Raw genomic sequence first — 16,809 nt, forward strand, 5'->3', positions numbered from 1 at the left:
GCCTAATTTACGAATTTAAATTGTAATGAACAGGCAGATGTAGTTATATTTGAACGTTAGTTGGCTTGAAGCTTGCGTGAACCTCCCATTCTCGTTTTTGAAATTGTTGTTAGTATCAGCAGCTAATTCTCGGCTACTTTTTCGTGTCAGATGTGAGCGCTACAGTTAGCGTTAGAGTTAATGAGAAAGCTTACGTACGAAACCTTAAGGACATGACTTGCTTTAAAGGAGCTACGTCACGATTTGCGCATCTTGAAAAAACTAGCCTAGTTTTTCAAGTTCGTCATTTACAGTCCTCGTTAATCTTTGCCATCCTTAACGATCCTCATTCCGTTTTGATTTGTTCTTGCCTCTTAAGTGCTTTCTATCCTAGAACACGATCATTTTAAGGTTTTATTCCATATAAAGGCAACTCTTTACGACCCTAAAAATGACTTTAAAAATCGTGACGTAACTCCTAAAACGTTGTCTATTCTCGGGTTGCGTTATCGTTCACACTATCGATGTTATTCCTATAATTTTTTGTAAAACAGCTGTATTTCCTTGAAATACAAATGGTCTGTTTCGTATTATTCCAGTGCGAAATATCGTATTCCAAACTCACATCTTGTAAAAGTATAGACTTGTCTCAGAAACGGAAATTGTTTGAAATCATCAGGTGTTTAATATTATTAGTGTTTTTAGTTTTTGTGTTTCGATTCATACGTTCGTCCTATTATTACCATGCTGACGCGTTTTATGACGGTTTACCTTTGATACAAGCGAATATACGAAATATCATTTATCTGAACTGCGGAGAAAGATATGAAGACATGATTGATCATCGCAATCAAAACCCAACAGCCTGAAAAAAATTCATCTGTGACCAGGGCCCTGTTTCTCGAAAGCCCCGGAAACTTTTCGGGCCCGTAAAGCCATTTTTAATTCATCTGTATCTAAAAACGGAGATGTGTATACGCCTGAAACTTCTTGTATGAAGGGAACCTCTGTTCATATTAAGAATACGTAAATAAAACAGCTCTGTAATCGTAAGGTTCGAGATTTTGCTCTGGCTTTGCGGGCCCGAAAAGTTTCCGGGGCTTTCGAGAAACGGGCCCCAGCTCCCAGTTGGCTTGATATTATAAAAGAATAAAGGAATATCACACCTGAATTGAATAAAACGTTCTGCTCACAGTAGTCACTCTAGTGTAATTTGCTCAACAAAATTTTGAATTTTGAATCTTGAATTTTGAATTTTGAATTTTTTTTCCTTGATCCGATCCGTGATCCGATCCGTGATCCGATCTGTGATCCGGTCCGTGATCCGATCCGTGATCCGGTCCGTGATCCGATCCGTGATCCGGTCCGATCCGATCCGATCCGATCCAGATTTTGTCGACGCCGCATCGAGATGTACTTGTCGAAGTTCCCAGGAATATACATGGTCAACTACAACTGATATGCTTCTCGCAATCCTTGAATCCACGACAATGAAGCCCGTTACACTGAATGCTTTATATAGTTTAATAACGATCTCTATCAAAAGAGACCGCTCTTATCTTCATATCTACAACCGTCTCTCACTTCTAAGCGGTCATTTTACAACCGGTAAAAGTTTAGATAAAAGCTGGACTACGGACATTTTAAAAACCACGGGAGATGTTGGCAAAACATAAAAAACATTTTGTATATCACATCACAAGCCGAAAAATTTAATTTACACGAATTTTTTTCCAAAATAAAGTGCGAGAGATCTTGCTGGAATAATCTAGTTAGCGCGGTAGCTGTTCGTCATCTTGGGAGTAACTTGTTTCTTGAATCCAAGATGGCGGTGGAGACGCCTGCGGGCTAAGGCTCTTTTAAGTGAGCGTTTTGTCAACATTTCACGCGACTTCTTTAATTTACGCTGCTGAACTAATGCAGCGCTTATATGATATAGCTACTTATAAGTTCCAGGAGATTACGGGAATAATAGCTGCAGCTTTTGACCAATCACAAAACGTGTAACATATTTTCTATCTTCTAATTCTTGGTCATGCTTGGTTCATAAACGTTTTATAACTCACTTATCACACTATTGTCTGTACTGCTCAATCTATGCAGTTACTAATATATATCGTAAATACATTAAGTCCTTCATTTCGCTCAAAGGGCGACTTCCCAGAGCGCATGACTAGGAGAGTACACATGTACACTAATACCAAAAAGACAACCAAGATTAAACTGAACTATATTTAGAATAGGCCTGGTGGGCCTTGGTCACTTGCCCACATGTGATCACCAAATTTACGTTAGACAAAGCCTTTTAAGGATACGCCACATATCGTTCTTGATAATTGTGGTAAAAAAGTGAATTTAGGCACCAAAATTGCTCATGAAAACAGGTAAAACTGAAGCAGTTCCTGGGTTGAAACTTTGCACAGAAATTGCTCAATCTGGACTTACATGGATCACGGATACATCGTGTACTTTACTACTTTTCTTTAAACACTAATGTATACCGCCTTTTACAAGCAGGGTCTTTGTTTGGATTTCTTCTCTATTTCTGAATGTGGGTCACTTTTATATAATACTTTAGGTTATAATATGTACAGTAGGCAGTAAAATGTACAAATTACCCAGGGGGTAAAAAGCTGTTATTTGTATCAAGACTTCCTGGAAGAACTCAAAAGAGACCAATATTATTCACTCCGCGAATACTCTAAACGTTGCACGTAATTGTGACATCAGAGGTATTACGTTGTGTTGCTTAGCAACTTCTCCCACGAAAGCTGGGTGCTCGTTCATATCTTGGGGACTGGATTCCTACTGAAAAGTGAAAAACACGTGCTTGGCAGCTTGGCCGCAGAAAACCACCTGCATTTGCAGGTTATGCGCCGGTTAAACACATCTGAATAAACTGAACAGCTCTGATATAAGTCTAACCATTTCTATAGTTACTTCTCCTTTCCTTATTACATATTGTAACTACCACATACTCACACTTGACCTCTAAAAAATTCATTTCAGGGCTATAAAGCATTTTTTTTACTGTATTGAGGTCTCATTTTTTCTTTTCTTTCTTTCTTTTTTTTTTTTTGCAATCTGTCGCAATCTTTCTCAATCTTGACCAGCCTTGTTAACTTTCAGTTTGTCATTAATTCTTTGGTGTTTTTCAACCTTACGAAAATATTATTTTGGGTTTTCCTTTTAAAAATCAGAAAAATCACAATATCCATAATTCTTGAGATCAGTTTGTTTAGTTAGTAACTCCCTTCACCTGAAAACGTGAGCATCTAATTAGCAGAGGAACATAAAATCACAACCTTGTGCAAATTAGACAAATGATCTCTTTCAACAGAAATCAAATGGTTTAACTGTAAGACCTCTTGGATGTTGGGCATCACACCTTTAATTTTCTATGGTGACAGTCTCACTCTCCTTCCTTTCTTTGTAGTATGTATGTTATCATCGGCTCTGGTTTTCCCTTCATGGTGACTGGACCTCGCTTTTTGAACACAAAATCATCATGTGGTTGGCACAGCAGTGATCTGCAAATTGAGAAAGATGCTACTGACAAAGATGCAAAATGCAAAAAAAAAAAAGTTATAAAAAGTTGGTATGTTTTTTTCTCTTGGCCCATTAGCCTGCATAGCAGGTGTAAAATGGGGGACAGGGGGAGGAGGAGTGGAGATGGAGGAAGGGGGGGATGTTGGGGGTAGGGGCAGGGATGGAAGGAGGAACACACTCTTCCCCCTCTCAAACTCATTTTTAACTTCCCCTTTCCCCTCCCCGTTTACCCCTTTCACTCCAAGAGACAACATAAAAAAAAAAAGATCACATCATATCACATGTTGTTTGGTCACGTTATGGATAGTTATTTTTGCTAGATTGTTTGTTTGTTTGTTACACAGTGAATAGAAAGCAGAGCAAATCTTGATATAATAATATCAATCACCTGTAGGCAAACTCTGTAACATTGATCTTTCCCCGCAGCCCAGTAGTTTCTGTGCGACTTGTCAGATTGACTGTGTTTCCAAACAGACAGTAGCGTGGCTTCTTCTGACCCACAACACCAGCCACAACCTCACCAGAATGAACACCAATTGTAATCTAAAACAAGAAATAAGTCCTTTATTTTACGAGACTACATGGAGAACCAACATTAAATCTGACCTACAGAATAAACCATCTTCTTCTTGGGACCTCTTCCCCCCCTTGCAATATTTGTGAAAAACTTCCACAAGTTGTTCTTTTTAACACGTTTGAAGAATGAAGAACGAAAAGTAACATCGAACAAATCTAAAATACAACAGTAGGGGGGCTTTCTCACCAGAAGAAATATGTGGTTATTCTTTGACGTAAAAGAGGCAGGTGGGTGGAGTGAGGTGCTGTGAGAGTAAAGGCATGTCTTGCACAAGAACACAACACATGAAGTCCCCAACCAGGGCTTGTAAAACCCAGACCACTCGATATGGAGTCAAGAGCATTAACTAGGAGACCATTGCACCTCCCACAGTTATTCTTTGTAAGTAACATTACTTATTAGCACAGTTAGTCCATGTGGTTAATAAATAATGATAATTGAACTGAGTGGAGTGCAATTTGTTCTGAAATCACAAGTATGATTTCAGACCAAAATTGCATGACACAAAGTTCAATTGCCACTTTATTAGATCCATTTTGAAATCGCACAATTTTATGGCCTTAGATTTTAGATTTTGGTGTATTGTTCCAGTAGCCAGTTTGTTAAAAATAGCGGAACTAGAAATGTCTTTACATATCATTTAGTGTGCGAAATGATGTCATGTGACGAAAACTCATTCGAGCATAACAAAGGACAAGCAGTTCTGAAGTCAGAATGAAAACGGTCTACTTCATGCATAAAAGTTCAATTCCTGTCGCCTAAATCAATGATGAAAGGTTTCTTTTCCTCTGTGGTTGAGGCCGAGACTTCTAGTTGTCTTTAGAGAAGGAATTTGAAGGTGCAGCCGGTGTAATTCTGCGATGGATTTCTTTTGAGTTGTGAAACCCCTTCGAGTGCATGATGTCCACTGGATAGTTTTTCTCTTTTAAATACCCGTTCAATGGCACTCTTGTCAAGTTCTTACGGTGCCATTTGTTTCAAGATATTTTCAAGATGGCGGGACTGGCACCAGCTTTGTAAGATGTTCGTTCATTCGCTGTTTTGTAGTTTTGACTATGTTTATTTACAGCAACAGAGTTGAGCTCTTGTGTTGCTTTGTTTGAAACTACCGGAAACCTGGAAACATCTACCTTTTGAGGTGGCTCTGAATTTGTTGTTGTGTGGTTTTTGTTTGTTTATGTTTTACTGGACTCTGTATTATATGAATCTTGAGCAGATGCTGAAGAAAAAATCGCCAAAATATTCATCAAAATGGACACTGAAAGTTGGAAACTTCCATTAACCTGAAGGAGCTTACAATCGTCATTCAGAAACTGTAATTAATTAAATTCATCAATTTTAAAAAAAAACAACAACAACAATAACAAAGTGTTGGCAAATATAGTAGTTGCAAAATTCAACTCACAATGGCTTTTTGCCCTTCCTTTTGCTGAAATTTTCTTCATTACTTTAAACTAACCTTGAAATCTGATTGGTTGTTTTGTTTTACTGTCCCATTCTCATTGGCTGAGAAAAAGATGGGATTTGGAGCAAAAAATAGTGCGATTTGTGAAAAAATCGCACCACTGAGAGCCAATCAGATTGCAAGGATAATCAGTGGATTCAAAATGGATTTAATAAAAATTAGTAACACACTGACCCTTAGACTTTGGAATATTTATTTTCATTTGCCATTGTAAAACTTCCTCTGTTGTTTTATGATTTAGCCCAAGGCATAGGCAGGGTATTATTGCAACCTGTTATCTACAGAACAATGGGTAGCGCATTCCAAGAGCAAGTGGGCAACCATTAATATTAGAAGAAATTTCACGCATCAGTATGATTTGGGAGGGGGTAATTTTGGGTAAGTTATTGTCTTGGCAGGAGGGGGGGGTTTCATTGGTATCTTATGGAATTCTTGCAAGTTGTTATATTTGGTCACCTGCATCTTTCTCCCTTGTGCGTTCACTTCTTGTACGATGTCAATCATATCCAGAGCCAGATTTGCAATATTGACGGCATGTTTAGAGCATCTTGTTGGTAAACCACTCACAGCCATGTACTTGTCTCCTACGGTCTCAACCTGAAATACAAACTTTGTGTTAGTAACCAATCAAAACTCTCCTTATGAAAACAGACTCAAGAAGTCAGTTGTTCATTTCTGCATCTAATGGCTTTGATGTTGTAACTGGACCAAAAGACGTGTCATTCCAGAAAATATCCATTACCACCCAATGGAAGGTCATATTTGAAAATTCTGAGGGGATGGGGGATCTGTAATGTAATGTACTGTAATGTATGGTACTGTAATGTACTGTATGAAGATCACACTGGACTCAAATTCCTAGAGGAGTGGGTGGCTCAAACCCCAGGGGGTACTCCCACACAAAGAGCTTGCAGGATGCTTGTCATCTCACTTAAGGGTTTTAATCATGGATTCAGTGATTTTACTTAGGGTGTTGATGACGAAACAGCACTATTTTTAGCTGTCAAAGTATCTTTTAGGGTGCACTCAAAGAAATAACAATAAAAGAAACTCTCTTATTTCTGTTTTTAAACTTGATTTCCACCAGTCTCGAGTCTGGTCTACTAGTGCGGGTACCTGTACTGAATGTCCAACGGTGGGTAATCGAGCCTATAATTTATGTTTTAAGCAGTACCTTTCAGGGGTCAAATAGAGCTCAAGTCGTGCCTAGATTGGTCCACTTTAGGCGTTTAATTTAAATTTTCTGAAGAACATCCCCAACGTTTTCATATGGGAGTCCCCCGAGGTTCAAACCACTTCCATAGGGGAATAAGTATAAATTGTCTGGAGCAACATGATGCAAAAAATACTCAAACACTGCATGACTTTGTGTAACTCCTTACCTTGAAAACTTCATTATTTTTGTCAGCCAAAGCATCAAACTTGGTATATGTCTCATTAAGAAGTTCCACAATTTCCATGGGCTCGCTGCTCTGATTACAATAATTTGTAAAATCCACAATACCACTGAACATGATTGTAACAAGCTCGTACTTCTTGGCCATGACAGGTCGTTTCAGTCTGAGGTCGTTAGCCACTGACGTTGGCAAGATGCTGTAAAGGAGTCTATCAGTGAGTTGCTGTTCCTTCTGCAGCTCACGTGATGTCTGCTGAAGCTTGTCAGTCAGGATTTCAAGTCGCTGAGACAAACGTGACTCTGCATTGTGTTGTTCAGAGAGAAGGATGAGATCCCTGGTTGCATCGTGGATTGGAATGTCACTCAGATACAGACCTAGAACATGTTGAAAATCATCTTCATACCACTCACACCAGGACAAAATTTCAGAGGCCGATCCCTTACTAATTACTTAGAGGTTATTTTTAACCTCTTGAGTGCCTATACGATGTACTCAGTTAGATGTCATGATTTTTGTCCCTCAGGAGCCTACATGACATACTGAGTGAGTCAAAATTTTAAGAGATTTAGTCAAACTCCAGGCACATAGGAAACAGCTTTGATCAGCACCTGAGATTTCTAGGTTTTTCGAGAGACTGAGCTAATTTCCCATTGCTGTGACATCATATGGATATCAAATTATGTCAACCTCAGTGAAATTAACTGCAATGAAGAGACACTTTAATGGCCTTTCAAAAAATGTGTACATGTCTATAGTTTAAGTGAAAAAACTTATGGCATTTGAAGTTTTTTTCTAGACACCCATTTTCAGTGAAAATGGTATATGGCACACTGCGCAGACAATCATCTTGAACTCAAGGGGTTAATATTTGAGCATTCAAGACTTAATCAATATTTTTGTTCCTTTGTGTTGGTTTTTTTTCTACCTATTTGGTGTTTGTAAGCCTGATAAATTAAAGCTATTCGTTTTTAAATCAACATTGCCCCACAAGTACACAACAAAAATTCACACAATATTTCCCTATAGATTTATGTCAAATAGAAGAAGATATATCTTAGCCACATCTACCAACCTATTTCATTGAGGCCATCCAAGTTTAGAACACTTGGTGAGCAGAGGAACATAACGCTGTCACATTCGGGAAGATACAGCATCTGTCCACGGAATCTCATTGTTGGAAAATCCAGGGTACCTATATCATCCTCTGAAACTGTCGTCAAACTGGTAGAATCCAAAAGTCCTTCTTTTGTTTTGACAACATATACCTTGTTGATGAACTGTAAAATGTGGTCATATGTTAACTGGATATGTGGACGGATGACTTCAAACACTTCATTGAGCCTCGTCTGACCAACTTTCACGGAGGGTAAAACTCGGAGCAGAGAAATACCCGCTTGGTAAATCACCATTTCATTGTTGAAAATGATGTGAAATGGACATGCTTGGCAGAATGTTTGATTGCCGATTCTAGAACCTAATGTGACCAACTCCAGCTTCTGCTCCATCTTTTGAATTTGTTTATCGTGATGTTTGAGTCGTGCCATGTCATCGTAGTTTTCTGGCGTGACAACAATCTTTGACCATGTTTTTTCTTGGTTTGTCGGCACAGACACCTCAATATTTACCTCAATTTTATAAACTTCTCTTGCAACTGCTTTCACAATACCTACAACCATGTACTCAAGCCCAACCCTTTCAGAGTAATATAAGATTTCTATACCACGACCATCAGGAGTATCATTGGCATGAAAAGAAGGTGCTCGCAAGCCCGGGAAAATGAACAGGAGATGTTCATGAAGTGCATCCAGACTGTTGAAAAAGTCTTTCAGGTTACTTCCGAGAGTGTCGAGCATCTTTTCGTAGCCAGAGTTTTGGCAAAATTCAAAGAAGATTCTCCCAAACTTTTCCAAAATGGCATTGTGTGTCAACCCTAATAAGAAATAAAGTATTTTAACTTCTTTTCATCTGTATTTCATTTACTTTATTAAGCTCATGGGCTAATTCTGTGATACCACAGGCGGCCCAGACGTTGAATATGATTAATACGTGACATTATGCTGTTGGCGATTGCGTTACAATTTTAGCCGTTTATAAGACAACGCATGAGAATACTTCAAAAATTACTCTAAATGTTACGCATACAAAATAATTTGAATAAAATGGCTTACCTTATGTTTGCATCACGTTGTTTTGATGTCTCTGGGTTCCTGGAGGTGGTTTAGAGCCATTTTGGCGAGTTTTACATTCTGGTGGTTTACTTCCCCTAAAGAGAAACGAAAGGCGGGCGACCCAGTGGCCCGACAGCCTGCACTCAAAGCTCCATAAATTCCACAAAAATGGTCTAATCTTGTCAAAAATCTCCTCATGGCAGCCGTCGATAACTCTTCTTCCCATTCGCTTTCTCCCAAGGTTCCAAAGTTTATCTTAACCACCTGAGAATCGCTGGTTTTCCAGCTCTTGCTTTCCATTTTTGCTCCGTCTTGATCTGTAACCGATTATCCTGGCCACAGGATTTGAATTTCATGACAAAGTCACCTCCAACCATCAAGAGGCACCGGGCATTTTTTGAGGCGGTTGGAGGTGACTTTGTCACGATGGCCTGGTTGCTTAGCTAGAAATTCAAATCCTGTGGTGAGACAGAGCAAAAATGGAAAGCAAGAGCTGGAAAACCAGAGATTCTCAGGTGGTTGAGATAAACTTTGGAACCTTGGGAGAAAGCGAATGGGAAGAAGAGTTATCGACAGCTGCCATGAGGCAATTTTGACAAGATTAGACCATTTTTGTGGAATTTACGGAGCTTTGAGTGCAGGCTGTCGGGCTACTGAGTCACCCGCCTTTCGTTTCTCTTTAGGGGAAGTAAACTGCCAGAAAGTAAAACTTGCCAAAATGGCTCTAAACCACCTCCAGGAACCCAGAGACATCAAAATAACGCAATGCAAACATAAGGTAAGCCATTTTATTCAAATTATTTTCTACATGCAGCATTTAGAGTAATTTTTGAAGCATTCTCATACGTTGTCTTATAAACGGCTAAAATTGTAACACAATCGCCAACAACAGAATGTCACGTATTAATCATATTCAACGTCTGGGCCGCCTGTGGTGATACTGTAAGTCCTGTCCCTTTTTCTCCCCTCCCACTTCAGTCTCACCAGGGAATCCTAGTTGGGAGCAAAACCCTGCAGGTGCGACAATGTCAGCTGGTTTAGAGGTCCTGTTTAGGTGGAATTTTAAATGCAACACAGCCTTGAAACAGCAATATGGAAGTTTGTAACACGTGGTGATGAATAATGTGACTTGTGTTCAAAAGTGCAGCTCCAGATATTAATCCATACTCCCTCACAGAAGGGATTGGAATTTCCTGGGGGGGGGGGGGGGGAAGTGAGGTGGGGGTTTTGTAAGACCAAAAAAATTAAAGAAATCTATGAAGCTTAATCGAAATTTCCAGGGGTGTGTGTGTGGGGAGGTGGTCTTAGAAAAAAACCCTTCTGTGGGGGAAGTATGGATATTTTCTGGAACTACACAGTTCTGAAAGCAAATGTGACGAACCTTCTGAAATTGCAGCATGAAAAAAACACCCCTAACAGTCCCCCTCCCCAGCTAACGCTACTAAATCTTCTAAAAAGATATCATTCCAGTGATAAGCCTCTCATGTTTTTACTGTTTCCCTGTGAAAAAGGTATTTCAGTTTTGACAAGGTTTCTAGGTCAAGTGTCAATTTGAAATCGTATTAATACAACCGCATGCATCGTATGACTGTCTCTCCACAGTGCCACATGTCTGAAGATTTCTTACGTAAAGCAAAGCAACATCGGGTCTTTTTAATCTATAATCATTCTTCGATCAGTCACTGATTATGAATCGATTTGCTTTTAAAATTTGTCTCCCACTTCAGCGCTCAGTGCATCGCTTTGTATTCAAAGGTTCCCTTAATCTTCAAAGCAGCTCAATGACATTTTCACCCTCATTTGAATTTAAGCGAAACAAATAACACATAATCAAATGGATATTAAAAAGTATTAGTTTGCTTGTTATGAAGTAAATTCATCCAGAGAAGGGCTATCATATTCACTGAATTTTAAGACAGCCATTCATTTGTTTTGACACAGCGCTGAAACTTTTTACAAGGGGAAAATTCAATGTAAACAACAACAGACGTTCGTGCGGGCCTTGAGACAAATCTCGTAAGTTTAAGGTGGGATCGAATACTATTTTATCACGCTAGGCAATGTAGTTATGATTACTTCGCCATTTAGGAAATCATAATTTTCACATAAAATTATAAAACACAAAAAGCGCGAAGGCGAAAATTCAGAAACCCCGGGGTGACCGGAAAAGCGGGCAAATACATGTACACAGGCACAATGTGTACTCACCGAGAACTTCGGAAGCGACTCTCAACAGATCGAACGTATTTTGATCATCATATATTCTCCGCTGGTTGAATTCTCCTGTTTCTCCTAAATCGAGATTTGCTTTCTTCCTACGAGGCAAAGATCAAGGCACACAGTCAGTCGCGAGAGAAAAATTCTTGACATGTTGACATCAATACTTTTTCGATTGGTGAATGTCGGCCGCTTCGCTCGATCGGTTTAGGCCGATGGTTGATTTACAAATGCCGATCTGTAAATATACGTACAATATCTCCTCCCATGTTTCGAAGCTGCTCTCTCGTATCACAAACTCCTGCAAAGCTTGGTTCACAAAGCCGTACATGGTCACAGCAGTTAGCAGACTGACATTTGCCTAAAAGCTGATTTTCTGCCAAGAGCGACCCGGCGTTAATTGACTTGACACTCGACACTTCCCACAATCGCTGAGCGACCAAAAACATGACAAACGTCACCTACTTTGCATAATAATAATAATCAGTCGTGTTCTCTATAAACGGCTCGATAGGCTTATGCTAACATTTAAAGGTTAAGCGACCCTCTACAATCATCAAATCTGCGCAGATTGACGAAACGTGGAAGATAAATTAAAACTTATAGCTACTTAACATGCGCAGTATGACATGGCGCGAAATGTTTCAGACATCCGAGCTAATTAGAGAGATAACCGCTATCAGAATAGACCACCAGCTAAATTAAATAAATGCGAATCTATATTTACTGACGCCCATGAGTCAAATAGTTGACTGATCGGGGTCTCTGTGCAAAAAATGTTAAAATAATAACGTGTCATGTTACACGTGGACGAGTTTTGTGCTGTCACGCGACCCAAGCGTTACGTGACGCCTACTGTCGGGACTCAGTAGTTCGTCGTCATCACTAGTAATCCGATAATTGTCGTCATCATCATCATCACCACCACATGACAACAAGACACTCTGGATGGGGCTGCTTATCAGTTGATAATAATTTTGTTGATAGTTTTCAGCCATGAGTCACACGCGCGCGCGAGCGAAGCGAGCCAGAGCATCGAGGGAAGAGTGCTTCGCCGCTCGCCCGAGTGCTCCCCGTTCGAGAGCCTGCTCGCAAGCTACTTATCAGTAAAAAAATTTCTTTCGTTTCTCGGCTATTAATAAATTTTTGTGCATACATCGCCTCATTATACTTCTTGACTGACACTCAAAATTTTGACCAACTATCATAAGGTTTAATAAACAATGGAATCGCTTGTTAGCAAATCTTAGAACGTAATTCTCATTCATCCCATCTAGTTATGGCACAACATCTTCATACGGCAATACGATTTGCTGTCAAAGGATATTTTTACAATAACTGTCTAATTTCTCGCTCGCTGATTGGCTCATTGTTATCATCAGTAAGAGTACAGACGGATAAAATTTTAATTTTTGCAAGCTTTCAAGTTCAACTCTCAGCTGTCAAACTGTCAACTTTTAAATCAATGAGATTTTATGGACTTTTTTAAGAAGCCAATGAAAAAGCGAGAAAAGCTATCGACAATGTTCGAGTCATTTTGAATAAAATTCAATTATCTTTGTTTACGGTTTCTTTTCCCCATTTATTCCCGGCATTTGACCATTTAGGGGTCTTGTTATTGTAAAAAAACAAATTGACGCCATTTTTTTATGCGTCTGCCCTCTTATTGATGATAAATTTCGTCATAACATTGTCAAAGTTTACTTCGGAACCACTCGCCTGCTGCTCGTGGTTTCACAGCCACTTTGACAGTGTTATGACGCAATTTATCATCAATAAGAGTACAGACGCATAAAAAGCTGACGTCAATTTGTTAAATTTCAGTTCCTTTTAATACCAACTGAATACCGGCCGAGGATCTCGAGGCTTCACAACGTTAACAACCTAAAGACAGAATTTTCAAATGAATGCGTCAGGCATACTTGAAATTTTTAAAGATCTGATCACGACAAACCTTGCGGCCAATCGTTGTGACTAAAATTATACGAGAGGTGGAAATAGGAAACTAGAAGACGCCACAAGATTTAAACAACAACGAAACACTTTATTAATTCGGTTATAACGAAAAGCCGCAGAAAACCCACAAACAATCTGAGTAAGTCGCGGTGTGTATCTTAACACAATTAAACAAAGAAATATTATAGCTGTATCTCGGAAAAAAACAATTGAACTTTTTGGTGGAATTAATGGCAGTTATGACATCAGAAGAAAGTGCATGTACTTCCATTTACAAGCCTTTCCAGTGCAAAACACTATAAATGTATTCTTTTTTTTGTTAGCTATGAATAAGCATCTTTGAAAGGTACGTCTTGAATCGGGCGGCGGTCTGTGCCCAGGCCTCCACTGTAGAAAATATCGGCATTCGTTCCACACATCACGTGACACCTTTCCGGGGCCCTCCATTGGACGAGGAAAAAAATCGGAATTTTTCATAGTTGCAGATCAGCCTGTAACAGAAGGAACAAGACACATGCATGACATGATTAGAATAGAATAAAATTAACCTCGTCTTAATACAAAGCAAGAGACAGAGCTATTCGTGACGAGTGTTGAGTCTGCGAGGGAGAGAAAGAGCAGGGGGTATTCCCGGACTAAATTCAACCTCACAGGGTCCAAGTGGGGAAAAGGGCCTGGCATCGACGTTTACTCCTAATTGTTATGTCGTACTCTCTCACTACAGAAAAAAAGGCAATATGTAAGTGAAGAAAAAAGGTCACGTGTGAAGGAGGATTGAGTCTTATTTGTCTGCTAGAGGGCCTTGTTTACCTGTAAGTGGTAGAACTGATATTGATCTTGCCAGGCTCGCTATCAGACTCCATCTTGTTGGCAACAGTGACGTTATTTCCAAACAAACAGTAACGAGGCATTTTGGCTCCATTGACACCAGATAACACTGAACCAGTGTGAAGACCAATCCTCATCTAATGTAAAAAACAATAACAACAATAACAACAACAACAAAGCTCTATTTCAATTTACCGATTAGTAAAGAAGGAAGGTAGTAAAGTTGAAGTCTCTTTCTTCAGACAACTGAATGCTCAGTGAAGTATTCGAAGTCGTGCAGAGAAAATGAAGGGTGGGGAGGTCTTTTACTTTACGTCTACTTTTTTGACTCTGAAATATATGAATACTGAGGCTAGAGAGTTGCAGTTGTAGCCGAATATCGTTCGGTTGATAGATAAAATATAAGTGATTTTTTGTGTTCAGTTAATTTTAATGCAACTATTTTTTAATTATAGTTTGCCACGTATTAAGTGTAAAACTGTGGCAAATTTAAACTTTCTTTTCAGAACATACCCTGAGAGGAAGCCCTTCAGGTGACAGTACGTTTTCTGTAACGTCAATCATTCTGAGAGCCATGATTGACACATTGACAGCATCATCCGCTGTCCCACAATCTTTCTGAAGGCCTCCGGCTACCACGTAAGCGTCCCCAATCGTCTCTATCTGTGGAGGGTTTATATGTAAGAAATCTAAGTAGGGAAATCGCGGTTCACTGAGTCGCCAAATCCACTAGACTGGCGCTGCTCTCTCAAATGAACTTACTTGGCAAAGTAAATTTATTTAAGAGAGCAGTATTTCTAACCGCTTTTGTCAACGCTTAATCCCTTGCTTTCAGCAAATCTGCAGCATGATGAAATAGTGGTTGCCATATTTTGGAGCTAGCATGTTAAAACCATTATTGATACGCCTCAACTTATAATTAACCTGGAATTTTCCAGAGATCTGGGAATGAGAACCAGACTACTCTCTTCCAGTCTCGTCCAGTCTTGATGCTGACCAAAATGAGCGAGGGCTCTTGGTAAAATATTTTTTCGCTGCCATATTGACGCGTGCGCGTATTCTGCTGATCAGGTAAACAGGTTTTACGAGAACAATTTAGTAAGTAATGATAAAAGTAACAAAAAGATTAATTTAAGCCGTCAATAGATTTAGCTCCCGATATTTACTCAAATAGAAGCGACGGAGACAGGCTACACTTCAAAGTTGCACATAACCTACGTTTTTCAAATGCATGGGTTTAAACGAAAACTGTTCCAGGCTCGCGGTCAGTGGGGACGGTCGAAAAAGCGAGCGGGAGAGCTGAGAGCCTGCGTGGTCTCCTTTTTCTCTCCCAGACTCCTCTCGTTGCCCACCCACTTTTCCAGTTGTCCCCACTGACCGAGAGCTTGGAACAGGCTAGTTTAAACGGTAAATGTGATTTAATTACAAGATCAATTAGTATAGAAACCATTCTACAGACCAAACAGCACCCCTGTCAGTAGTTACCTTATTTAGCTCCGGCTGCTCACATTTTCTGTCAAATTCTGTAAACAAACTCTCTAGCATGTTTACAACGTCCATTGGAGCACATTTGCCACAGATTGAAGTAAACCCAACGATGTCACTGAACAAGATGGTGACGTCTTCGATGAACCTTGCGGGAACTGTCTTCCTGTGAATCAGTTTCTTGGCCACATCGTGCGGAAAAATTGACTCAAGAAGGTCTTCTGTTTTGCATTTTTCAAGTGCTAGTTCGCGTTGGGCTTTTTGAAGCTCGATTTTTTAACTGCTCCATGCTTTTCTTGAGACCATCTTGCACCACGGCCTGTTCACTTAGAAGAAAAAGGCTCCTTGTAACATCATGAAGTGGAATGTCACTCAGGAAAAGAGCGCTGCCCTGGAGTTCATCAATGCTCTCCACACGAGGTGATCCGAGGAACAGAGTGCAATTCGATTCCGGCAAATGAATCATTTGGCCTCTCAGTTCAACTGCATCAGGGGAAACACTATCTTCGTTACCAAATTTAACGCGCAGTAGAAACGAACCATTTTTTCGACCCAAGATTGAGGGAAATGTTAGCTGAACTTTGGGATCTAAAAGTTCAAAGTATTTGCTAAAGTCTTTTTCCTGTGCTGATAGAAAAGGGCCAAGAAGCCTCGCCAATGACGAGCCGAGCTGTTGAATCTGAAGACTTCCGTCAAATATGACAAGAAAAGGAAACGCTGAACATAAGGCAGGCACTGAAATTTTCAAGTCCGTCGGAGACGTGGATTGATTTCTGTTCATGTACTGTAATGTCGCAAGGCTAGTTTCGACGAGATTTTGAGGACTTTTACGGCTCTTAAATACAGCATGATTCACGTTAAAATCGACTTGAAAAAGAATCTTGTTATTGTAGTCCTTAGTCACCTCAACTGTAACAATAATGTCAAACAAGACTTTTGTCGCGCTTTTGACCACACCCGCTACAAAGCCTTCCCATTCGTCGCGCATGCGTGCATCGTAGCAGTGAAGGTCGAGCTCTGATTGGTCCTCAGATGTCTTGCAGTGAAGAGAAGGAAGTTCAAAGAAACTGCATTTTTCTTTCGATCTAAGCAACTGTACAAAGTTGTTGAGCCCATTCAAGAAATCCTACAAAGAGTTTCCTAAGGTTCTTAGGGCTTTCCCGTATTTCTTGTGGCATTCTTTGAAAG

The 16,809-nt window shown here is 39.8% G+C and overlaps 2 protein-coding genes across 2 annotated transcripts; both read right to left on the minus strand.

The window, feature by feature from the left end:
- Positions 1 to 34: 34 nt before the first annotated feature.
- Positions 35 to 12,601, minus strand: LOC145496911 (guanylate cyclase soluble subunit beta-1-like). The gene is made up of 7 exons (XM_081476676.1): positions 11,607 to 12,601; positions 11,344 to 11,450; positions 8,040 to 8,897; positions 6,953 to 7,341; positions 6,027 to 6,167; positions 3,917 to 4,071; positions 35 to 3,509 (listed from the first exon to the last, which is right to left on the minus strand). The coding sequence occupies exons 1-7, from the start codon at positions 11,681 to 11,683 to the stop codon at positions 3,392 to 3,394; spliced, it is 1,845 nt and encodes a 614-aa protein (XP_081332802.1). The 5' UTR covers positions 11,684 to 12,601; the 3' UTR covers positions 35 to 3,391.
- Positions 12,602 to 13,162: 561 nt separating this feature from the next.
- Positions 13,163 to 16,609, minus strand: LOC145498510 (guanylate cyclase soluble subunit alpha-2-like). Its single transcript, XM_081478432.1, is given in 4 exon segments — positions 13,163 to 14,273; positions 14,650 to 14,799; positions 15,622 to 15,897; positions 15,899 to 16,609. Coding segments are annotated over 4 exon segments (1,296 nt in total). The 3' UTR covers positions 13,163 to 14,114.
- Between the last annotated feature and the right edge of the window lie 200 nt (positions 16,610 to 16,809).

The sequence above is a fragment of the Orbicella franksi genome, chromosome 9 (genome assembly GCF_964199315.1).
Source record: "Orbicella franksi chromosome 9, jaOrbFran1.1, whole genome shotgun sequence".
NCBI classification, from domain to species: domain Eukaryota; kingdom Metazoa; phylum Cnidaria; class Anthozoa; order Scleractinia; family Merulinidae; genus Orbicella; species Orbicella franksi.